This window comes from Arachis duranensis, chromosome 9, assembly GCF_000817695.3.
Source record: "Arachis duranensis cultivar V14167 chromosome 9, aradu.V14167.gnm2.J7QH, whole genome shotgun sequence".
Classification (NCBI taxonomy): Eukaryota; Viridiplantae; Streptophyta; class Magnoliopsida; order Fabales; family Fabaceae; genus Arachis; species Arachis duranensis.
The window spans coordinates 68,498,767-68,523,941 of record NC_029780.3 but is presented as its reverse complement, the minus strand read 5'-3'; the positions used below and the strand labels follow the sequence as shown (position 1 = coordinate 68,523,941).

The 25,175-nt window shown below is 39.6% G+C and overlaps 1 protein-coding gene across 1 annotated transcript; it reads right to left on the bottom strand.

Annotated features, from left to right (window-relative positions):
- Nucleotides 1–16,439: 16,439 nt before the first annotated feature.
- Nucleotides 16,440–19,014, bottom strand: LOC107465865 (uncharacterized mitochondrial protein AtMg00860-like). Its single transcript, XM_016084841.1, has 2 exons — nucleotides 18,924–19,014; nucleotides 16,440–16,750 (listed from the first exon to the last, which is right to left on the bottom strand). Exons 1-2 carry the CDS (start codon nucleotides 19,012–19,014, stop codon nucleotides 16,440–16,442), a joined length of 402 nt encoding a protein of 133 aa, XP_015940327.1.
- Nucleotides 19,015–25,175: the final 6,161 nt, after the last annotated feature.

The window sequence follows — 25,175 nt, the reverse complement described above, 5'->3', positions numbered from 1 at the left end:
CGTCTTGAGCTAAAGTCTCTGCCCACTTCACACTTTCTCTCTGCAAGTAAGCCAAGCCCAATTGAAGAAAGGAACTGCTTCGAGCTCAAAGATCTAGAGGCCCAAGACTTGAAGAGCTAACTAGAAGCTGAGAAGAGTAGTATATATAGGAGTAGTTTTGAAATAGAGAGGAGCTTTTGGGGGAGGAGCTAGAAAAGAGAACTACTCTTTGTATTTACTTTCATTGCAATTCTAGCTTTATGATGTATTCTCCATCTTTGATTTTGATTTCTAGAGCTATGAACAACTAAACCCCTTTCATTGGGTTAGGGAGCTCTGTTGTAATTTGATGGATCAATACTAATTTTCTTATTCTTCTTCTATCTTTCCTTTTGATTTTACTTGAAAGCCTTTGATCTTTATCCAATTGGATAGTGATCTTGGAAAAGATTACTTTTATGAGCAATTCCCCCATTCCCATTTACAATTCTGCTATTTACTTTCAGTCATTTACTTTCCTGCCATTTTAATTTCTGCAATTATCAACTCTATTCATGGATTCGCTCAACTAGATCATTCCTCTAATTAAAGTTGCTTGATCAATCAATCCCTGTGGGATTCGACCTCACTCTATTGTGAGTTTTTACTTGACGACAAATTCGGTACACTTGCCGAATGGGAATTTGTTGAGAGACAAGTTTTACCCCGATCAGTTCCAACATGGCTCTGAGTATTTGTGAGGCTCCATGAGAGCCCACTGTCAAGCTACTGACATTAAAGAAGCGTTTGTTGGGAGGCAACCCAATGTTATATTTATCTATATTTTCTTTGTTATTTTATATTTTTTGTAGGTTGATGATCATGGAAAGTCACAAAATCAATTGAAAAAGCAAAAACAGAATGAAAAATAGAAAGAAAAACAGCACACCGTGGAGGAAAACTTGCTGGCGTTTAAACGCCAGTAAGGGCAGCAAATGGGCATTTAACGCCCAGTCTGGCACCATTCTGGGCATTTAACGCCAGAAAGGGGCACCAGACTGGCGTTAAACGCCAGGAAAGGGCAAGAAGCTGGCGTTAAACGCCAGAAATGGGCACCAGCCCGGCGTTTAACGCCAGAATTGGCATAAAGAGCAATTTTACTCGCCACTTGGTGCAGGGATGAATTTTCCTTGACACCTCAGGATCTGTGGACCCCACAGGATCCCCACCTACCCCACCACTCTCTCTCTTCTTCACCCATTCACCAACCACCTCCATCTCCTCTATGTCTTCTTCTTCTACTCTCTTCTTTCTTCTTTTGCTCGAGGACGAGCAAAACCTCTAAGTTTGGTTTGGTAAAAGCATTGCTTTTTGTTTTTCCATAACCATTTATGGCATCTAAGGCCAGAGAAACCTCTAGAAAGAGGAAAGGGAAGGCAAAAGCTTCCACCTCCGAGTCATGGGAGATGGAGAGATTCATCTCAAGGGTGCATCAAGACCATTTCTATGAAGTTGTGGCCAAGAAGAAGGTGATCCCGGAGGTCCCTTTCAAACTCAAAAAGGGTCAACTTTGATCAAAGGTTGGACCAAGTCCTCATAGACATTTGTGAAGAGGGCGCTCAATGGAAGAGAGATTCAAGAGGGAAGCCGGTTCAACTGAGAAGGCATGACCTCAAACCCGCGGCTAGGGGATTGTTGAAGTTTATCCAACGCTCAATCATTCCCACTAGCAACCGGTCCGAAGTTACTATAGCCCGGGCTATCATGATTCATAGCATCATGATTGGAGATGAAGTAGAAGTTCATGAGGTTATATCCCAAGAACTTTATAAGGTGGCGGACAAGTCCTTTACCTTGGCAAGGTTAGCTTTCCCTCATTTCATTTGTCACCTCTGTTATTCAGTTGGAATTGACATAGAGAGAGACACCCTCATTGATGAAGACAAGCCCATCACTAAGAAGAGGATGGAGCAAACAAGAGATCGCACTCACATGCACTTTCCTCCACAAAACTATTGGGAGCAAATCAACACCTCCCTAGGAGAATTGAGTTCCAACATGGGACAACTAAGGGTGGAGCACCAAGAACATTCCATTCTCCTCCATGAAATTAGAGAAGATCAAAGAATCATGAGAGAGGAGCAACAAAGGCAAGGAAGAGACATTGAGGAGCTCAAGCACTCCATAAGATCTTCAAGATGAAGAACAAGCCGCCATCACTAAGGTGGATCCGTTCTTTAACTTCCTTGTTCTTTATTTTCCTGTTTTTTGAAAATTATGCTTATGTTTATCCATGTTTGTGTCTTATGATCATTAGTGTCTTAGTGTCTATGCCTTAAAGTTATGAATGTCCTATGAATCCATCACTCTTCTTAAATGAAAAATGTTCTCAATTGAAAAAGAGAAGAATTGCATGAATATTGAATTTTATAGCAGATTAATTATTTTGATGTGGAGGCAATACTTTGACTTCTGAATGTATGCTTGAACAATGCATATGTCTTTTGAATTTGTTGTTCATGAATGTTGGCTCTTGAAAGAATGATGAAAAAGGAGACATGTTACTGAAGATCTGAAAAATCACAAAAATGATTCTTGAAGCAAGAAAAAGCAGTGAATTCAAAAAAAAATGAAAAAAAGGGGAAAAGAAAAATAAATAATAAAGTTGTGATCCAAGGCAAAAAGAGTGTGCTAAAGAACCCTGGACACCTCTAATTGGGGACTCTAGCAAAGCTGAGTCACAATCTGAAAAGGTTCACCCAGTTATGTGTCTGTGGCATGTATGTATCCTGTGATAATACTGGAAAACAGAGTGCTTTGGGCCACAGCCAAGACTCATAAAGTAGCTATGTTCAAGAATTATCATACTTAACTAGGAGAATCAATAACACTATCTGGATTCTGAGTTACTAGAGAAGCCAATCATTCATTTCAAAAGATAAAGTGAGATGCCAAAATTGTTCAGAGGCAAAAAGCTAAAGCCCCGCTCATCTAATTAATACTGATCTTCATAGATGTTTTTGGAATTCATTGCATATTCTCTTCTATTTATCTTATTTGATCTTCAGTTACTTGAGGACAAGCAACAATTTAAGTTTGGTGTTGTGATGAGCGGATAATTTGTACGCTTTTTGGCATTGTTTTTAGTATGTTTTAGTTAGTTTTTATTATACTTTTATTAGTTTTTAGTTAAAATTCACTTTTCTGGACTTTACTATGAGTTTGTGTGTTTTTCTGTGATTTCAGGTATTTTCTGGCTGAAATTGAGGGACCTGAGCAAAAATCTGATTCAGAGGCTGAAAAGGACTGCAGATGCTGTTGGATTCTGACCTCTCTGCACTCGAAGTGAATTCTCTGGAGTTACAGAAGCCCAATTGGCGCGCTCTCAACTGCGTTGGAAATTAGACATCATGGGCTTTCCAGCAATATATAATAGTCCATAATTTGCCGGAGATTTGATGGCCCAAACAGGCGTTCCAAGTCAGCTCAAGAATTTTGGCGTAAAACGCCGGAACTGACACAAGAATGGTAGTTAAACGCCCAAACTGGCACAAAAGCTGGCGTTTAACTCCAAGAAGAGTCTCTACACGAAAATGCTTCAATTCTCAGCCCAAGCACACACCAAGTGGGCCCGGAAGTGGACTTTTATGTCATTTACTCATATTTGTAAACCCTAAGCTACTAGTTCTCTATAAGTAGGACCTTTTGCTATTGTACTTTCGTCTTTTGATCACTTGAATCTTTTGATCACTTTAGATCCTTAGATCATCTTTGGACGTCTAGTTCTTAGATTATTGGGGGCTGGCCTCTCGGCCATGCCTAGACCTTGTTCTTATGTATTTTCAACGGTGGAGTTTCTACACACCATAGATTAAGGTGTGGAGCTCTACTGTACCTCGAGTATTAATGCAATTACTATTGTTCTTCTATTCAATTCAGCTTATTCTTGTTCTAAGATACTCATTCGCACCCAAGAACATGATGAATGTGATGATTATGTGACGCTCATCATCATTCTCACTTATGAACGCGTGCCTGACAACTACTCCCGTTCTACAAGCAAACAAGGCTTGAATGTTTATCTCTTGGATTCCTTAATCGGAATCTTCGTGGTATAAGCTAGAATTGATGGTGGCATTCAAGAGAATCCGAAAGGTCTAAACCTTGTCTGTGGTATTCTGAGTAGGATTCAAGGATTGAATGACTGTGACGAGCCTCAAACTCGCAATTGTGGGGCGTTAGTGACAGACGCAAAAGAATCACTGGATTCTATTCCGACATGATCGAGAACCGACAGCTGAATAGCCGTGCTATGACAGAGCGTGTTGAACATTTTCACTGAGAGGATGGGAGGTAGCCATTGACAACGGTGAAACCCTACATACAGCTTGCCATGGAAAGGAGTAAGAAGGATTGGATGAAGACAGTAGAAAAGCAGAGAGACAGAAGGGACAAAGCATCTCCATATGCTTATCTGAAATTCTCACCAATGAATTGCATAAGTATCTCTATCTTTCTTTTATGCTTTATTCATAAATCATTCATAACCATTTGAATCTGCTTGACTGAGATTTACAAGATGACCATAGCTTGCTTCATACCAACAATCTCCGTGGGATCGACCCTTACTCGCGTAAGGTTTATTACATGGATGACCCAGTGCACTTGCTGGTTAGTTGTGCGAAGTTGTGATAAAGAGTTAAGATTGCAATTGAGCGTACCATGTTGATGGCGCCATTGATGATCACAATTTCATGCACCAATGTGCATACCAAGTTGAATGCCATTATTAGAGATCACAATTTCGTGCACCAAAGATCCAATGCTCTCTGAATGGCCCCCTCGGAGACAGGGACTTGCTTTTGACGAACATATACAGATTGCAGGGTAGGCAACTGAAAGTTGGAGTAGAATTCAACTACCCATGAGAGATTGGCTACCCGCGGCTGCCTCCTCAAGAATCCCACTGTCTCCTCTCGATGCGGAGCTCCACAAAATCAACAAGGTGTGTTGGAAGAATGAGTAGGTGCTCATTATTGTAGTTTCTCTTAACCAGGATAGGGAACATCTGCTCACAGTAGCAGTTAGTGAATCGTGCAGAGTCCCTAGTAGGAAAAGCTTTCTCTGTGTCATCAACTTTGATGATTCTCTTTATCCACTTTGTGGGCGGCTTGACGCTTGTAGAAGGTTGTGCCTTAGCCAAGGTTCTTTTAGTGCCTTGCCTTGCCAGTGTTTTGTCAGTAGCCTTCTCCTTTCCTTTCTTTGTACCCATCCTAAGGAAGAAAGAAAGAGGAAGAAAGTTAAATATAGATAGCTAGAATCGGAAGGAAGAAATTCTAAGTGAGAATAAATGTCCAAGGAAATAAACAATGTCGTGAGTGCATGGTAGCTACAACATGCAGGTAAGACATCAATGAAGATTATAAAGGTAGATCATACAACTAGATGCAAGAGGGATAATGACATGCAAGTAAGAGGCATGAGAAGCATAGCTTAAGCATCAAGTTCAATAATAAGTAGCACATGGAAGAAAAGCATGAGCATTGGTATGATGACAATTGTGAATGATATACTCCATGCATGTGGAAGGCAAGAGTTGTGAAAAAGAGGCATTGAAGTAGGAAGAATATGATAGAAAAGAATTCAAAATGCCATGTTAGCTTTTTCACAAAAACTTGGTATTCAAGTTAAAATAGGAATAAAAATAAGTAATCCAAGTGTATATGAGAGTCATATGATGCGTGAGCATCTTTCCTATCTTTTTCTAGTGAATTTGTATCTAATTTGTTGAGTTTAATAAAGAATTAATTATCTTTTAGCCAATATGGATGCTACTTTGAGTCTTTTGTAATTTTATTTATTTTAGGTAGCATTCAGCTGGATATGATGGAGTTTCTACAGCACAGGAACAAAAGGAGATGGTAGCAAGGAGCGACGCGTACGCATGCTTGACGCATGCGCGTGTTTTGGAGAAGTGCACAGCAATGTGTACGTGTGACCGAGCGTCCGCGTGACTTGCGAAAAAGACCATCGACGCGTACGCGTGAGTGACGCGGAGTAGTTAGTTAATTCTGATTTAAATTCAAATTTGATTTTAAAAAAGGAAAAGATATTATTTTAATTTTAAAATTAGATTTTAAATTAATTAGGATTAGTTATAAAAAGGAGAGACCTCTCTTTTATAGAAGAGATTCCACAAAGGGGGATTCCATTAGGGAATTCTATACAAATTTATATTCCACATTCCATAAGCAACTAAACCTCCACTGTTAAGGTTAGGAGCTCTGTCTATTGTATGGATTGATTCATTTGCTCTTTCTAATTTAATTTATGTTTTGATTTATATTTCAATAATTGTTTTCGTTCTTTATTTTATGAATTTGGGTGGAACGGAAGTAAGACCCTCTTTCTTTTTGAGTTCTTGTAAAACTTGAAAAAGCTCTTTACTTGAACAACAGCTTGAAAACATATTATCCTAAATTTCTAATTGTTTGTATTTAACGGGATACGTGACATATAATCCCCTTATTTTTGGATAATTACGATTCTTGTGACATATAAACTGGAATTTGATCATCACCTTCTAATTGGATTTAATTGACCAAGGAATTGGCAGTTAATGAATTTTAGAGGAGACTAGGAAGGTCTAAGGAATTAGGGTCTAGTCACATATAGTTTGCCATGAATTAAATCTTGCATGATTAAAATAGTTAGTAAGAAAAATCAATCCGAAAAAATAGATAACTCTGAAGCCTTAACTATCTTCTTCATATTTTATTCCCAACTCATTGCTGCTTGCTTTCTAAAGTTCTTAATTTACTGTTTAATGCTCTTTGAACTTCCAACACTCTTTTCTGCTTGCCTAACTAATCCTATCAAACACTATTGTTGCTTGATCCATCAATCCTCGTGGGATCGACCCTTACTCACTTAAGGTATTGCTTGGTACGGCTGATAAACCACTATTTTATGGTTTATATTGTATTTAATTGAGTGGTTTTATCAAGCTTTTCACCCACTCATTCATATGATTTGCATGATTTTACAATTCCTTCCTAGCTTAGTTCTATGATTGAAAACATGCTTCTTTGGTCTTAATTTAGCTAACCTTAATCCTCTCCTATTACCATTCAATGCCTTGATTTGTGTGTTAAGTGTTTCAGGCTTCATAGGGCAGGAATGGCTTAGAGAATAAAGAGGAAGCATGCAAAAATGGAAGGAATACAAGGAATTGAGGAGATGACCAGCGAGAAGTCACGCCGTCGCATGGCTCACGCGACCGCGCGAAATGGAAGAAATCAGAGTGACGCGATCGCGTGCCTGACGCGACCGCGCGGATTGGAAGCTGTACGAATGACGCGAATGCGTGGACGACGCGCGCATGTGATACAAAAAATGCTGAGTGACGCGATCGCGTGGACGACGCGGACGCGTGACGTGCGCGATCTGCAGAATTACAAAAGTCGCTGGCAGAGATTCTGGGCCGCATTTCAACCCAGTTTTTGGCCTAGAAACACAGATTAAAGTCAGGGAACATGCAGAGACTCAGCAGGCAATCATTACTCACAATTTTAGGTTTTAGATATACTTTTTAGAGAGATAGGTTCTCTCCTCTCTCTTAAGATTAGGATTTAGGATTTCTTTTAGTCATTAGGATTGTTTCTTCATACCAGGTTCAATATTTTATGTTTCTCTTCTACTTTCATTTACTCTGATGCTTTCATTTGTATATGATTTGTGTTGCCTAATTGGCTTATGAACTTTTCATGTTAGGATTGATTTTCTTATTTAATACACATTATTGAGATGTTTTCAAATATATGATTTTAATTTAGCTTTCTACATTCTTGGCTTTGGTTGATTAATTGGTAACTCTTGAGTTGTCAAACTCAGCAGTGGTTGAAATTGGCAGATTCTAATTGATCTAGATCGCTCTAAAGCTAGTCTTCCCACAGGGATTGACTAGGACTTGAGGATCAAACTAATTAGTCCACTTGACTTTCCTTTACTTTAGTAAAGGTTAACTAAGTGGGATTCAAACCCAATTCTCATCACACCTGATAAGGATAACTAGGATAGGACTTCCAATTTCTCATATCTTGCCAAGAGTTTATTTTATAGTCATTTATTTATTTTTCTTGTCAATTAAATTACTTGTTCAACCCTTTTAAAAACCTCAAAATATACCTTTGCATAACCAATAATAAGAACATACCTCCCTGCAATTCCTTGAGAAGACGACCCGAGGTTTAAATACTCGGTTATCAATTTTAAAGGGGTTTGTTACTTGTGACAACCAAAACGTTTGTACGAAGGGATTTTCTGTTGGTTTAGAATCTATACTCACAGCGCGACTATATTTTTACAAATTCTTTACTAGCAAAAATCTTAACGTCAACGGCCCGGTGCACTTGCCGGTTAGTTTGTGGGTTGTAAAATACTGCATCAAGTTTTTGGTGCCGTTGCCGGGGATTGATATTATATTTATTTTGATTTATTTTATTTAAAATTTTTTTCTCTTAATTTTTGAAATTAAGTTTGGTGTCTCCGTAGTAATTTTTCTAAAAAAATAATAATATATATATATATAGTTCACTTCTTTTGTTTAATTTTTAGAATTTATAGTTCACTTCTTTTTATTTATTTTCGAATTTTTATTTATTTTTATTATTCTTTATTTTATTCCTTTTAAAAAAATTTATATTATGTCTTCTTTGCTTTCCTGTTTACCACATGGTGCATTTAATTCTGTTTGGTGTTTTGTGCTAAGGAAAAATAATGGAGAGAGATCACATGGGTTACTAGTCATACCCGAGTAGTGATTCATATTATGGTGGATGGAGGAGCTATCCAAATTAGGGTTGGCAAGGTCAAAACCAAAGAGACTTCAATGCTCCATGTTCCAACTATCAAGAGCCACCACCTTCATATTCATATCAAGAACCACCATCTCATTATTCATATCAAGAACCATCATCTTTCTATCCATATCAAGAACCATCATCTTTCTACCCATACCAAGACCCACCATCTTCCTATTCATATCAAGAACCATCATCTCCTTCTTATTCATATCAAGAGCCACAATCTCCTTATTCATCTCAAATACCATCAGATCTTGAGCTCCTCATGAAAGAATTCCTACATGATATAAAGACGAGTGTCAAAAATGTAGAGAATTATGTGCAGACGATGATCAAGAACCCGGAAGGGGAATAAGAAAATTCCTTCCCAAGAGATATAATGCAAGATCCTATGGAAGAAAGTGAGGAAACCAATCAAAGGAGTTTATACTCCAGTGAATTAGAGAACTTTCCACCCTCACATATGGAAGAAGAGGAAGATGCACAACCTCCCATGCCCTTGGTAAGCAATGAAGAAGAGATTGAATTAGAAGAAAGCTACCAAGAGGAAGAGGTTGAAATTGAGGAAGTTTGCAAAGAGGTAGAAGAATTCAAAGAAGAGCACAAGGGAGTGGAGCTTGCAAGACCTCTTCCAAAGCCATCACCATCCAATACAATATTCAAGTGGATAAAATTCCTATTCTTAACCTTTACTTTCCCACTTGAATATGAGCTACTAGAGACGGATGGTCAACTTAGAGCTCTTTGTGGCATTAAGAGTAAGAGGAAGATGGTTAGTGGCAAGAGTTGTCAAGCAAGGTTCAATAGGGTTGCATGCTCCAAATTGAAGTGTAAGGATTGGTGTAGAGCTCAATTGAATGGGTCTAGAAGGTTATTTGGATGTTTATATGAGAATTCAGATTGCTTGCCACCCGGTGGGAACAATGGTGATCCACAAGAAGACGGGTGTAAAAGCAAGGTTTGGGACCCTGGAATTCATTCCCACAATCAACACTGTGGGGCTTTGTCACTTGCTTCAACTTGCTCGAAGGTGTTATGCGCCTAATTTGGGATCCCGGTGACCATTGGAATTACAAACATTGGTGGAGATTCCTGGATCAGTACAAGCACAAGCCACCATGACAAGGAGCTCACCACATGTCAACTTAAGGACTTTAACTAAAAGTGCTTGGTGGGAGACAACCCACTGTGGTATGATCGTTCCTTTTTATTCTTAGTTGTTTTTTGTAGTAGTAGTTTTCTTACTTATTTGATTTTTATTGAGTTCTTACTAATTTTCTGATCATGTAGCTATTTTAGAACAGGAACCAAAAAAAAAGAGAAGAGGAGCACATGACGCGCAAGCGTCGCTGACGCGTACGCGTCATATGCATGTGCATGAAAAATAAAATTTGACAGAGAGTTGCGCGGGAATGGCGCAAGAATGATGCCTCTAGCACAAACAAACCCACGCATACGCGTACCCCAAGCGTGCGCATCGTTTGTGATATTCATCATTCACGCGGGTGCGTCAGCGACGCGTACGCGTGACTTGGAAAATCGACGTAAAAGTGTGTTTGGGCAGAGAGTAATGCTGGCTTGGGGAAGGAAGTGTGCTAGACACACAAAATTGACCACGCGTACGCATCCCTGACGCGTGTGCATCATTTGCAAAAATGGCCATCCACGCGTGCGCATGCATGACGCACACGCGTCGTAAGAAATTGTTGGTTCCCAAGCCACACGAACAGAGAGTTGCGCGTACGCGCGGCTGGATTCGCACAAATCGCACAAAACCAAGGGCACGCGGATGCGTGCCTGACACGTACGCGTCATTAAGAAAATTTCGCGACCCACGCGTACGCGTGCTGCACGTGTACGCATCGCCTGCGCCGCACAACTTCACTAGTTCGCCGCACAAGTTTTAATTTTCTTTTCCCCTCTCCCAATCCTAATTCTCTCTTGTTTTTTTATCCTTTTCTTTTTCTTTCATAATATTTGTCTCTTTCTATTTTCAGTTCTTCTTTTCTTGAGGACAAGCAAACCTTTAAGTTTGGTGTTGACGCTTCGCTTAAGGGTTTTCTGTTTATTCCTATGGCACCAAAAGGGAGGCGAATTATCTTCATTGAGGAGCACCACCTGAAGAATAAAGCAACCGCTAGGATAACTAAGGTGGTTGAGTTCCTTTCACTTTTATTCCTCCCCTCTTTTTCTATGTTACGTTCCGATTTTCTGCTATTCACTTTGTTTGTTGCATGATCCTTTATTAGTTAGAATCCTAGGACTAGTTTAGTTTTTTTCTTAATTGCTTTAATTCTGAAAAGATGTCTCATGTATTACTCACTGAGCTTGAATTCAAATCAAAAATACAGAAGTGATGTATTACATGAGAAATTGAGTTAATTTTAAAAGTAGTCTTATTTACTTAAATGTGGTGGTATTTTTTGTAATTATGAATGCATGACATGAACAGTGCATATTTTTTATAGTGAAGTTTATGAATGTTAAAATTGTTGGCTCTTGAAAGAATGATGAAAAAAAGAGAAATGTTATTGATAATCTGAAAAATCATAAAATTGATTCTTGAAGCAAGAAAAAGTAGTGAAAAATACGAAGCTTGCAAAAAAATAAAAAATAAAAAGAAAAAGAAAAAGAAAAAAAGAAGCAAGCAGAAAAAGCCAATAACCCTTTAAACTAAAAGGCAAAGGGTAAAAAGGATCCAAGGCTTTGAGCATTAATGGATAGGAGGGCCCAAAGGAATAAAATCCTGGCCTAAGCGACTAAATCAAGCTATCCCTAACCATGTGCTTGTGGCGTGAAGGTGTCAAGTGAAAAGCTTGAGACTGAGTGGTTAAAGTTGTGATCCAAAGGAAAAAGAGTGTGCTTAAGAACTCTGGGCACCTCTAACTGGGGACTCTAGCAAAGCTGAGTCACAATCTAAAAAGGCTCACCCAGTTATGTGTTTGGGCCATTTATGTATCCGGTGGTAATACTGGAAAACAAAATGCTCAGAGTCACGGCCAAGACTCATAAAGTTTCTGTGTTCAAGAATCAACATACTAAACTAGGAGAATCAATAACACTATCTGAATTCTGAGTTCCTATGGATGCCAATCATTTTGAACTTCAAAGGATAAAGTGAAATGCCAAAACTATTCAGGATTGCAGTTGTAAACCCCACTATAAGAAGAGACATGGGCTTAATCGAACTCTCATTCTCATGCAAATTCACATCCTAAGCTTATATTAGTTTTGGTTGCTTGAAGACAAGCAACAGTTTAAGTTGGTGTTGTGATGCGTGAGCATCATTCCTATCTTTTCCTAGTGAATTTGCATCTAATTTGTTGAGTTTAATAAAGAATTAATTATCTTTTAACCAATATGGATGCTACTTTGAGTCTTTTGCAATTTTATTTATTTTAGGTAGCATTCGGCTAGATATGATGGAGTTTCTGCAGGACAAGAACAAAAGGAGATGGCAGCGAGGAGCAACGCGTACGCGTGCCTGACGCGTGCGCGTGATTTGGAGATATCCATGGCGACGCGTGCGCGTGAGTGACGTGTACGCGTGATTTGAAGAATTGCACAGTGACGTGTACGCGTGACCGACGCGTCCGCGTGACATGCGAAAAAGACCATCGACGCGTACGCGTGACTGACGCATACGCGTGACTTGCGCCACGTGCAGAAAACGCAGAAAACGCTGGGGGTGATTTCTGGGCCCCATTTTAGCACCCAAGTTAGGCGCGGATCCAGTGAAGCCAAGTGGTCCCCACATTACAAGACGCGGAGTAGTTAGTTAATTCTGATTTAAATTCAAATTTGATTTTAAAATAGGAAAAGATATTATTTTAATTTTAAAAATTAGATTTTAAATTAATTAGGATTAGTTATAAAAAGAAGAGACCTCTCTTCTATAGAGGAGGTTCCACGGAGGGGGATTTCATTAGGAAATTCTATACAAATTTACATTCCACATTTCATGAGCAACTAAACCTCCACTGTTAATGTTATGAGCTCTGTCTATTGTATGGATTGATTCATTTGGTCTTTCTAATTCATTTATGTTTTGATTTATATTTCAATAATTGTTTTTGCTCTTTATTTTATGAATTTGGGTGGAACGGAAGTATGACCCACTTTCTATTTGAGTTCTTGTAAAACTTGGAAAAGCTCTTTACTTGAACAATAGCTTGAAAACATATTATCCTGAATTTCTAATTGTTTGTATTTAATGGGATACGTGACATATAATCCCCTTATTTTTGGATAATTAGGATTCTTGTGGTATATAAACTGGAATTTGATCATCACCTTCTAATTGGATTTAATTGACCAAGGAATTGGAAGTTAATGAATTTTAGAGGAGACTAGAAAGGTCTAAGGAATTAGGGTCTAGTCACATATAGTTTGCCATGAATTAAATCATACATGATTAAAATAGTTGATAAGAAAAGTCAATTCGGAAAATAGACAACTCCGAAGCTTTAACTGTTTTCTTCATATTTTATACCAAACTTATTTATTTGTCTATCCTTTTCATATTCTGAGTTCGAACTTAAACCTTTTGAACATCTCAAAACTATTTTCTGCTTGCCTAACTAAGCCAATCAATCAATCATTGTTGCTTGATCCATCAATCCTTGTGGGATCGACCCTTACTCACGTAAGGTATTACTTGGTACGACTTGGTGCACTTGCCGGTTAGTTTGTGGGTTATAAATTACCACACCATCATAATAAAATGTCAATTGTCAAATTACTCCTCATAATATCCACAAGCTCAAATATAATAAAAATAAAGCTCTAACACTAACATAAAAATGCATGATAAAAGAATGAAAAATAAATCATAAACAATGAAACTAAAAGAAAATTGAGAAGAAAAGAGAACAAAAATTAAATGCAATGAATGAAAGAGGAATAGAAGAGTAGATGAGAGGAAGAGAAGGAACCTTGGGAAGAAGATGGAGAGAGGGAGAGGAAAGAAGTAAGAAGGGTGAAAGAAAGGGGAAGAAAGAAGGAAAAATTAGGAAGGAAAGAGAATTAGGACTTGGGGGGTTTGAAATCTGGCGGCGCACTAGGTTAAGTGAGGCGGTGCGAGCGACTCGCATTCGTAGTGCACGTGGACGCGTCGGTCACGCAAGAAGGGAAGGACGCGTAAGCGTCAAGCGTGCCTACGCGTGCATCTGGTTGTGCCAGTCGCACGAGACCAGCCTCGCGCTCGCACAACTCTCTGTGCGTTTTGCACTTGGGGCTAAAATCACAAGCGACGTGTGCGCGTCATGCTCACGTACGCGTAGATTATCATACGTTGAAAATGATGTGCACGCCTCAGGGACGCATACGCGTGAATGATTTTGTGCCCCTAGCACAGTACTAGCCCCAGACCAACACAACTTTCTGGTCGTATAGGGATTTACGCCGATTTCCTCATCTGTGCGGACGCGCCATAGACACGGACGCGTGGGTTACCAGAAGTATAAGCAATGCACACGCGGTAGATACGCATACGCGTGGGCTTGTTTGTGCCTAAAGCACATTTCTTGCCCAGCTCCTGCGCAACTTTCTGTTCAATCGAGTAGATTACGCATTCACATCTTATGCGTACGCGTAAATAACACTCGTGCGTTGAATGCCCCCTTTTTTTATGCAGAATGCAAATGATGATGCCAAATGTATGCATGACACTGATAAAAATAAAACAAAGCAAAGTTAAGAATGAAAAGGAACGATTATACCATGGTGGGTTGTCTCCCATTAGCACTTTTCTTTAACGTCCTTAAGTTGGATGGGCTATAAGCTCAGTCTTCTTCTGTTGGTGGATCCTCCAAAAGGAGGATCTCCTGCTCCTTGTTGTCCTTCATCTTCTCACCATGGTAGAGCTTCAAGCGGTGGCCATTGACCTTGAGGATATTGGGACTTGAAGGGTGACTCAAGTGGAAGACGCCCTATGACTCAGCCTTTTCCACTCTGTAGGGGCCTTCCCATCTTGATCTCAGCTTGCCTAGCATGAGTCTCAACCTGGAGTTGTAAAGGAGAACTAACTCCCCAGGTCTAAACTATCGTCGCTTGATATTCTTGTCATGCACGGCCCTCACCTTCTCTTTATATAGCCCGGAGTTCTCATAAGCTTCTAGGCGAAGGCACTCCAGTTCTTGTAGTTGCAACTTCCGCTCAGCCCCTGCTTTCGCGAATCCCATGTTGCATTCCCGCACTGCCCAGAAAGCCTTGTGCTCCACCTCCACTGGGAGGTGACAAGCCTTTCCATAGACTAGGCAGAAGGGACTCATGTCGATTGGTGTCTTGTACGTAGTCCGATATGCCCAAAGCGCATCTGCAAGCCTGGTGCTCCAGTCTTTTCTATGAGGCTTGACGACCTTCTCCAGGATACGCTTTATCTCTCTGTTTGACACCTTGGCTTGTCCATTGGTCTGAGGGTGGTAAGTTGTGGCAACCTTGTGAATAATCCCATATTTTTTCAGTAGACCTGTTAATCTCCTGTTACAGAAGTGAGTGCCTTAATCACTCACGATTGCTCGTGGTGATCCAAAGTGACAGATAATATTATTTTAAACAAAGGAGACAACAGTCTTACCATCATCAGTATGGGTAGGAATTGCTTCCACCCATTTAGAAACATAATCGACAGCTAACAGTACATATAAGAAACCATGAGAGTTTGGAAATGGACCCATGAAGTCAATGCCCCAAACATCAAAAATTTCACAGAACAACATAAGTTGTTGGGGCATCTCATCCTGCTTGGATATATTCCCAAACCTCTGGCATGGTGAACAAGATTCACAGAAAGCAGTGGCATCCTTAAATAATGTGGGCCACCAGAATCCACAGTCCAGAATTTTCTAGCTGTTCTTTGAGGACCAAAATGTCCACCACTCTCTGAAGAGTGGTAGGCCTCTAAAATTGACTGAAATTATGATTATGGTACACACCTTCTAATTATCTGGTCAGCACCACATCTCCATAAATATGGGTCATCCCATATATAATATTTGGACTCGCTTTTAAGCTTGTCCCTTTGATGCTTAGTAAAATTAGGATGGAAGGTACGACTAACCAAATAATTAGTTATAGGTACGTACCAAGGAACTACTTCAGATATTGCCTGAAGCTATCTAATGGAAAAGCATTATTGATAGGAGTGGAGTCATTCTTAATGTGCTCAAGGCGACTCAAGTGGTCTGCCACTAATTCAGGGAACCACACCTATCTTTGATTTCTAAATCAAATTATTGTAGCAACAATATCCAATGTATGAGCCTTGGTTTGGACTCTTTCTTAGCTAATAAATATTTTAGAGCTACGTGATTTTAGTATACTACCACCTTAGTGCCAAGTAAGTAGGCTCAAAATTTATCCAGATCAAAAACAATAGCCAGAAGCTCTTTTTTAGTGGTAGTATAATTAGAATGAGCAGCGTCTAAGGTCTTAGATGCATAGGTAATTATAAAAGGGTCCTTACCTTCGCGCTAAGCCAGCGTCACTCCTACTGCGTAATTGGAGGTGTCACACATTATCTCAAACGGTTGACGCCAGTCGGGGCCTCTCACAATAGGGGCTTGGGTCTAAGGTCTTAGATGCATAGGTAATTCTAAAAGGGTCCTTACCTTCGCGCTAAGCCAGCGTCACTCCTACTGCGTAATTGGAGGTGTCACACATTATCTCAAACGGTTGACGCCAGTCGGGGCCTCTCACAATAGGGGCTTGGGTCAAGGCAATCTTCAGCTTATCAAACGCTTTCACGCAGTGTGCACTTAGCTCAAACTCAACATCCTTCTGCAGCAGTCGAGATAAAGGCAGTGCTACCTTACTGAAGTCCTTGATAAAGCGCAGGTAAAAACCTACATGACCCAGAAATGAACGGACTTCCCTCACGGAGGAGGGGTAAGGTAAACCAGAAATGACATCTACCATTGCTGGATCAACTGAAATACCAGTATTAGAAACAGCATGTCCTAGAACAATACCTTGTTGTACCATAAAATGATATTTTTTAAAATTCAATACAAGGTTTGAACTAACACACCTGTCTAATACTCTAGCGAAACTATCCAAGCAAAGGTTAAACAAATCACCATATACACTAAAGTCATCCATGAAAACTTCCATACAGTTCTCAAGAAGATCTGAGAAAATGCTCATCATGCATCTTTAGAACGTAGCCGGTGCATTACATAAGCTAAAAGGCATCCTCTTATATGCGCACGTTCCAAAGGGACATGTAAAAGTAGTCTTCTTCTGATCTTCAGGAGCTATATGAATTTGAAAATAGCCAGTGTAACCATCTAGAAAACAGTAGTGTGATTTACCTGACAGGCGATCAAGCATCTGATCGATGAAGGGAAGTGGGTAGTGATCCTTGCGAATAGCCTGGTTAAGGCACCTATAATCAATGCACACCCTCCAGGAGTTCTGCACTCTAGTTGCAATGAGTTTCCCATGCTCATTTTTCACTATTGTGACGCCAGATTTTTTGGGTACCACTTGTACTGGGCTTACCCATTCACTATCCGAGATTGGATAGATGATGTTAGCTTCAAGCAGTCACTTTCTTCTTGACAACTTCTAGAATGGTGGGGTTCAGCGGCCTTTGAGGTTGACGGACAGACCTTGTTCCTTCTTCTAAAAATATACGATGCTCGCAGAATTGAAGGCTGATGCCTACTATATCCGCCAAACTCCACCCAATAGCTTTCTTGTGCTTTTTCAGTACACTAAGCAACTGCTCCTCCTGTTGGGAAGTGAGTTCCCTTGCAATGATAACTGAGAGCTTTTGATTATCCTCAAGGTAAGCATACTTGAGGTGGATGGGGGGGGAGGGGCTTCAATTCCATTTTCTGCTCCTGGCTAGGCACTTTATCATTTAGAGCTATTTGTGGTGGCAAGGTATCTTCAGTAAGCTCAGAGAGTTTCCCCACACTTGCACCTTGCTCCACGTGTATCTCTTCTACTTCTTCTTGGTGGACTTAAGCCACAGTTGCATCAATAATATCACACTGGAAGATTGAGTGATCTTCTGGTGGATGCTTCATAGCTTCATCCAGATTGAAGCTTACTGTTCTGCCATCTATCTCAAAAGAGTAAGTTCCTGAGAAGGCATCCAATTTGAACCTTGAAGTCTTCAGAAAAAGTCTTCCAAGCATGATGGATGATGGTCTTCCTGAGTCATTAGGGGGGCATCTCCAAGATGTAAAAGTCAATAGAGAATGTGAGTCCCTTAATGCTCACTAGTACGTCCTCAGCAATTCCAGCCACTGAGATAATGCTCTTATCTGCCAAAACAAATGTGCTGCTGACCTTTTTAAGGGAGGGAGCCTCAAAACATCATATACAGATAATGGCATAATACTCACACACGCACCTAAATCACACATGCAGTCAGAAAATTGTACACCATCAATAGTACAAGTAACCATGCATGGACCCGGATTCCCACATTTTTCTAGTATGGCACCCATTAAAGTAGAAATAGAGCTACCTAGAGGAATAGTTTCTAAATCATGTATTTTATCTTTATTCATGCATAAATTTTTTAGAAACTTAGCATATTTAGGTACCTGGTGAATAGCATCAAAAAGGGGAATAGTTACCTCACCCTTTTTGAAGATCTCCACCATCTTGGGGTCTAGCTCCATCTACTTTCTGGGCTTCCTAGCAAGGTGTGAAAATGGAATAGGAATGGCATCTCTTGTAGCTTCTGCGTCCCTTGGTGCTCCATTCCTTGGTCGAGCTATCTCCTCTTCTTCAGCGTCATGCTTTCAACTGGAATGTCTTCTTTTGAGCTTGGCTCCTCATGACTCCTCTCTGGCAGTGTAGTCCCGGACCTCAAAGTAATGGCATTGATTCTTCCTTTGGGGTTAGGTAAAGGTTGAGAAGGAAGTGTACTGGAGCTTGCAGGTTGATTGTTGGAGGTATTCAATGATCTGGGAGACGAGAGCTTGTAAAGCAGAGGTCAGACCATTTAAGGTAGAGTTAAGTGTGTTCTCCATGGCCTTTTGTCTTTGCTCAATAGACTGAAGCAACTCGTCATTGGAAGAGGAAGGTGGGTAAGTGACTTGAGGGGCTTGCTGTTGGTTATTTTAAGATCCTTGGGCTTGCCTTTGATAAGGTGCTCGGTAAGGTTGGCTTTGGTTTTGTTGAGACCGGTTCTGCTGATTGCTATTGTTGTTCCACCTCTGATTTTCACCATTGTCTTTGCCTCCTTGGTTGTAGTTGTCCCTCCATCCTTGGTTGGAGTTACCTTTCCACCCTTGGTTGGACTTATCCTTCCATCCCTGGTTGGAGTTGTCTTGCTAACCTTGATTGTAGCTCCCACCTTGGTTATAATTACTGCCTTGCTAATAGTATCCTTGATTCAGACGGTCATAGAAGTTATGGGTAGCTGCCAAGGTGGCATCTTCTTGTTGGAGCTATGAATATTCATCAGTGTAATAAGTATAGTATGCACATATTCCGCAAACTCTCTGAAGGGCCAACTGTTGACAATGTTATTGTGGAGGAGGCTGAGGTTGTTGTTGATTCAGCTGTAGCTTCTTCACTATGTTGGTCATCTCACTTAGAGTTTGTGTGAGAGCAGTAGTTTCACTACTGGAGGAAACCTCCACAACAGCCTTGGGATGGTTGTTCCTGTGCCTAGCATTCTGGGTAGACTCAGCTATATCGGTGATCAGTTGCTACGCTTTTGCCGCCGTCTTGTACATCTTCAGAGAGCCATTACTCGAACCATCTAATGTAGTCTTGTCTTGAGGCTTCATGCCTTGTGTGAAATAGCTGATCAACACCAACTGGTGAATCATGTGGTGGTGACATATGTCTAGGAGGTTCCCGAAGCGTTTCCAATACTCATAAAGAGTCTCTGATTCACCTTGAATAATGCAGGAGATTTCTTTCCTCAGTCTATCGGTAACTTCAGCTGGAAAGTATTTGTCCAAGAATTTTCTTCTGAGCGTATCCCAATTAGTAACAACTGCTTCATGTTGAGTGTAGTACCACTCCCTCGCCTTTTCTTCAAGAGAAAACGGGAAGGCAGATAGCAAAATAGTAGTCTCATCTACACCATGACGCCTAACAGTTGAGCAGGCTGTCTGAAAATCTCGGAGGTGCTTGAGAGGCTCTTGAGCAGGTAACCCATGAAATTTAGGCAGTAGATTGATTAGTGCAATTTTTAGTTCAAAATATGCACCCAGATTTGGATGACGCGTTTGAAACGGTGGTAGTGTAAAGTTCGGAGTTCCTACTTCCTGGAGAGTAATCCTTCTGGGCTCCACCATATTACCTGTGCATAAGTCAACGAAATCAGTAGAAGAGGAGCTTGTTTCTTCCCTCAAATAACGCTTCAGATTCGCCCTCAGCTCGCCTTATACAGGAAATAGTTCTTTCAATTTTCGGATCAAACGCGGCTAAACTCGAATCAGGTAGTAATTACGTCATTCAATGAAAGAAACATATAGCTCATAGTAATAAAAATAAAATATGCAAATATGTAAATATAAAAAAATATTTACACTAATCAATACTTAGCACACTATTGCAACTCCCTGGCAACGGCGCAAAAAATTGACGTGCGGAAAATTACAGATTACGAATTTTGTATCGGAAATCAGTGTTGCAAGTATAGTTCTTAACTGATGAAAATTCCGCATATCAATTTAAAAGGGGTTTGTCACAAATTCAGAATAAAATACTGGGAGTAGAAATCCCAGGTCGTCTCCCAACGTGTTGCTAAGAGAGTGCAATTTATTGATCAGGAGTTTCTCAGAAATTTGGAGTTTGGGGAATGGGCAAATAAATGATTATAAATTAAAGCAGTGGAAATTAAAGAGAGATTTTATGTAATTAAGATAAAAAGCCTTGACTAGGAGAAGATTAATCGGAAGTTCTATCGTTGTTGGATTTTCCCAAGAGTAATAGTAAGGGGTTGTTGTTTTTACTTAGTTAACCCTTACCGAATAAGGAAAAGTCAAGTAATTGAGCCAACTCTTATTCACAAGTCCTAATCCTCTCCCTTGGGAAGAATTAGCGTTAGTGACTAGAGAGCCAGCCAACAACTTCCAGTTACCAGTTAACTCTTGAGTATTCCAACTCAAGGGTCTCCTTTTAATCAACTCCAAAGTCAAGTTGAGAACCTACTCCATTGACATGGATGCCATTTTTGCATGCATGTAAAGGGAGTAGGAGGAAAACATGATAGTTAAACTTAATTGAAAATAATCAACAAATAAAGAAATTAAATAGAAAAATATCCTTGCATTAATAAATTCCAAAATTGAAGATATCTATATGTAACTCTAAACAAGGTAAATGGGAATTAAAGGAGTAAGGAAATAGAAAACAAACTAGAATGATAAAGACTTCAACGGAGGTAGTAACTCTTCTCAGTATCCAATCCAAAAGCATGAAAGCTAGAAAATCTATGAATATGAATCTATGAATGTCAAGAACCCTAGAGGAAGTGGTAAAGTCTCTCTAAAATCCTAAAACTCAAAACTAAAACTAAAAACTGAGAATGTGTGAATGTGTGTTGAGTCTCTGCTGTCCCCTGGCTCTAGTTTGTGTTTCTGGGCCGAAAACTGGGTCCAAACTCAGTCCAAAATTGCCCCCAATGTTTTCTGTGAATTCTGCACGCGGCACATGTCACACGTACACGTCAGGTATCCGTACGCGTCAATGGTCTTCTGTGCATGGCACACGTACGCGTCATGTGCGCGTCTGTGTCACTATGGAATGCGCCAAGTGTCGCGTACACTTCAGGTACGCGTGCGCATCAATTCTCGCTGGTCATCTCCTTAGTTTCTTGTGTTTTTCTATTGTTGCAAGATTTCTTTCCATCCTTTAAGCCATTCCTGCCCTATAAAGCCTGAAAACACTTAACACATGGATCACGGCATCGAATGGTATAAAGGGAAGTTAAAGATACACAATTTAAGGGCTTAGGAAGTAAGTTTTCAACCATAGAACAAAATTGGGAAGGATTTGTAAAACCATGCAAATTGTATGAATAAGTATATAAAGAATTGATAAAGACCACTCAATTTAGCACAAGATAAACCATAAAATAGTGGTTTATCAGTACTAATATGCATAGTTGACATATAATTAAATTAATGATTGGGTTGAGAATTGTGTGAATTTGTATGTTTGGTGTGTTAAGAATTTGATGAATTGGATAATGAATATTGGTTTGTGGAATATGCATTTAAATTGTAAATTTGGGCCGGAGGCCGTGAATCTTGGGCCGGAGGCCGAAAAGAGATAAGGAAGGTAAGTTGATGTGTGTATTGTGTGATGATATAAGAGATTGGATTGATTTTAGATATTGAATGTGTGAATAATTGGTTTGATTATTGAATAATAAGGTTTTGGATTTGATAGTTTTCGGTGGAATTGTGTAGAAGAGGTAGGTTCGGGTTGAGTGTAATTATGTGAATGTGGTTGGGTTGTGGTCATTTGGATGAGCAGAAATGAATTTGGCTTGTGAACATTGGAATAATTGGTGATTTCTATTTTTGGGTAAAAACTAATTCTTGACCAACTTCGGCGGTCCGTAACTAGGTCCTCGGAGTTAGGAATTCTTTAAAATTAGATTTTTATGAAAGTTCATTCAATGATCTTTCCAACGGTTCAAAAATGGTTGAAAAAAGAATTTTGTAGAAGAAGTTATGTGTAGCGGCAGTAGTGGTGATTCCACTCGCTCCAGGTTGAGCTTTTAAACACCTGCCTGGGTAGTAGCCGCAGTAGTGGTTGTACCACTGGCTCTGGGTTGAGCGGATAGTAGTAAGAGGGTTGTAGCTCAAACCTACTTGCTCCGCGATGGGTGTTTCTATCCATGGTTAGCTACCAGGATGTGTCGGATTGGCTATATAACTGACAGATGATATCATCAGCCATAGGGCAGGCATACATCATTTGCATATGTTTGAATTGTTTGGGTTTGCCTATTTGTTTTGGATTGTTATATCATATATGCTATGTTACGTGATTATGTGCTACTTGTTCTACTTGTACCTTATTATGTATTGCTTGCCTGTATTGCTTGTGTTTGTACAACTGAGAGGTCCCTCATGCTGGTGTTGGTTGACGCTGAGGGTTGTTCTTATTGAGATGGAGTAATGATATGATTAATTTAAAATGATGATTATTGAATGAGATCATTTGAGCTCCCTGGGTGGATGCAATGAAGTGATTTCACTTGCTCTAGGTGAGGATATGAAGTATTGATATAGAGTTGTTTAGACAGAATAACTGGTAATGGTTTTGTTTATGATTCCGATTCTGATTCGTTGGAGAGTTAGAAAGTTAGGAAGCATGAGGAAGATGTATTAGATTATGCATTCCCTTATAACAGTTGCCTATTTATGGATTAGCAAGAACATGCAAGAACATAGGATGAATATTTGGTAAGAGAAAGTTTAAGATGCTTAGTGAGTTTTTATTACAATGCATTGTATTTATTTGGCACTTTTACTGTACTGGGAACCCATGGGTCAGGGTTTTCATTCCGTATATATCTCTTGTTTTTCAGATACAGGTCCAGGTGCTCAGAAGTGAGCTGTGGTTCATCTGAGAGATGGCGAAGATCTTTATATTCTCTACTTTATAATTTGCTTAGAATCTCTCCACCTTTATTTTGAAAAGCTTATATTATGTATCGAACTCTTTGAACTTGCCTGTAGAGGCTTTTATGTTTCCTTTGGGAGAGATTAGGAGATACTGTTGTCAACTACTGCTATACTGTACCCTAGCCAGCCTAAACTTCGCGGGTCACGACTAGTGGCTAATTATTTATGTTATATATCTAATATTTTATTTTATCTTATTCTTCTCGATGAAATTATCTTTATATCGTCTCAGTTCACGCTTTACCTTCTTTTTGTCGATACGTCAGCGCTACGAATTTGCGATTCTATTTTTACTCTTTTTAGGCTTTGATAAACCATTATTTTATGATTCATATGGTGTTTAATTGAGTGGTTTTTATCAAGTCTTTACCCACTTATTCATATGATTAGCATGTATTTACAATTCCTTCCCAAATTGTTCTATGATTGGAAACTTGCTTCCTAAAGATCTTTTTATTGTGTATTTTTATTCTACTTTATACCATTCGATGCCGTGATCTGTGTGTTAAGTGTTTCAGGCTTCATCGGGTAGGAATGGCTTAGAGAATGGAGAGGAAGCTTGCAAAAAGGGAAGGAGCACAAGAAATAAATGAGACAACCAGCGGACAGTGACGCGCACCCATGGCTGACACGTGCACGCGACTTGGACAAAATCACAGCGACGCGTACGCGTGCTTGACGCGTACGCGTGGATTGAAGTTCGCGCAAATGACGCGAGCGCGTGCCTGACGTGCACGCGTGAAAGGAAAATCGCTGAATGACGTGTACGCGTGATCGACGCATACGCGTGACATGCGCGATCTGCAAAAATTACAGAATACACTGGAGACAGTTTCGGGCCGCGTTTTGACCCAGAGTTTGGCCCAGAAACACAGATTAAAGTCAGGGAACATGCAGAGACTCAACATATCAGATCATACACACAATTTTAGGTTTAGATGTAGTTTTTAGAGAGAGATGTTCTCTCCTCTCTCTTAGGATTTAGGATTAGGATTCTCCTTAAAGGAATTAGGATTTATTCTTCTCAATTTTCAGGTTTAATCTTCCTTTTATTTATTTTCTCAATTTAACTTATGAACTTTTCCATGTTGGATGTGATTTCTTTTTTTAATATTTGAGGTATTTCAGACATATAATTTTTATTTAGTTTCTTATATTCTTGGCTCTAGTTGATTAATTGCTGACTCTTGAATTATCAAACTCATCGTGATTGATAATTGTATCGTTGCTGATTGATTTAGATTCCTATAACCCTAGTCTTTCCTCAGGAGTTGACTAGGACTTTAGGTGTTAAATTGATTTGTCCACTTGACTTACCTTCATAGTTAGAGGTTGACTTAGTGGGAGCAAAAATATAATTCTCATCACCATTGATAAGGATAACTAGGATAGGACTTCCAGTTTTCATACCTTGCCAAGAGTTTTATTAGCTATTGATTTATTAATTCCTACAATTTACTTCTCTTGTTCAAACCTTTTTCAAAAATCCCAAAAATACTATTTTCCATAACTAATAATAAATCATACTTCCCTGAAATTCCTTGAGAAGACGATCCGAGGTTTGAATACTTCGGTTTATAAATTTTATTGGGTTTCTTACTTGTGACAACCAAAACGTTTGTACGAAAGGATTTTCTGTTGGTTTAGAAGCTATACTTACAATGCGATTATATATTTTTATATTTCTTTACCGATAGGAAATCAGTTCGTCAAAATGGCGCCGTTGCCAGGG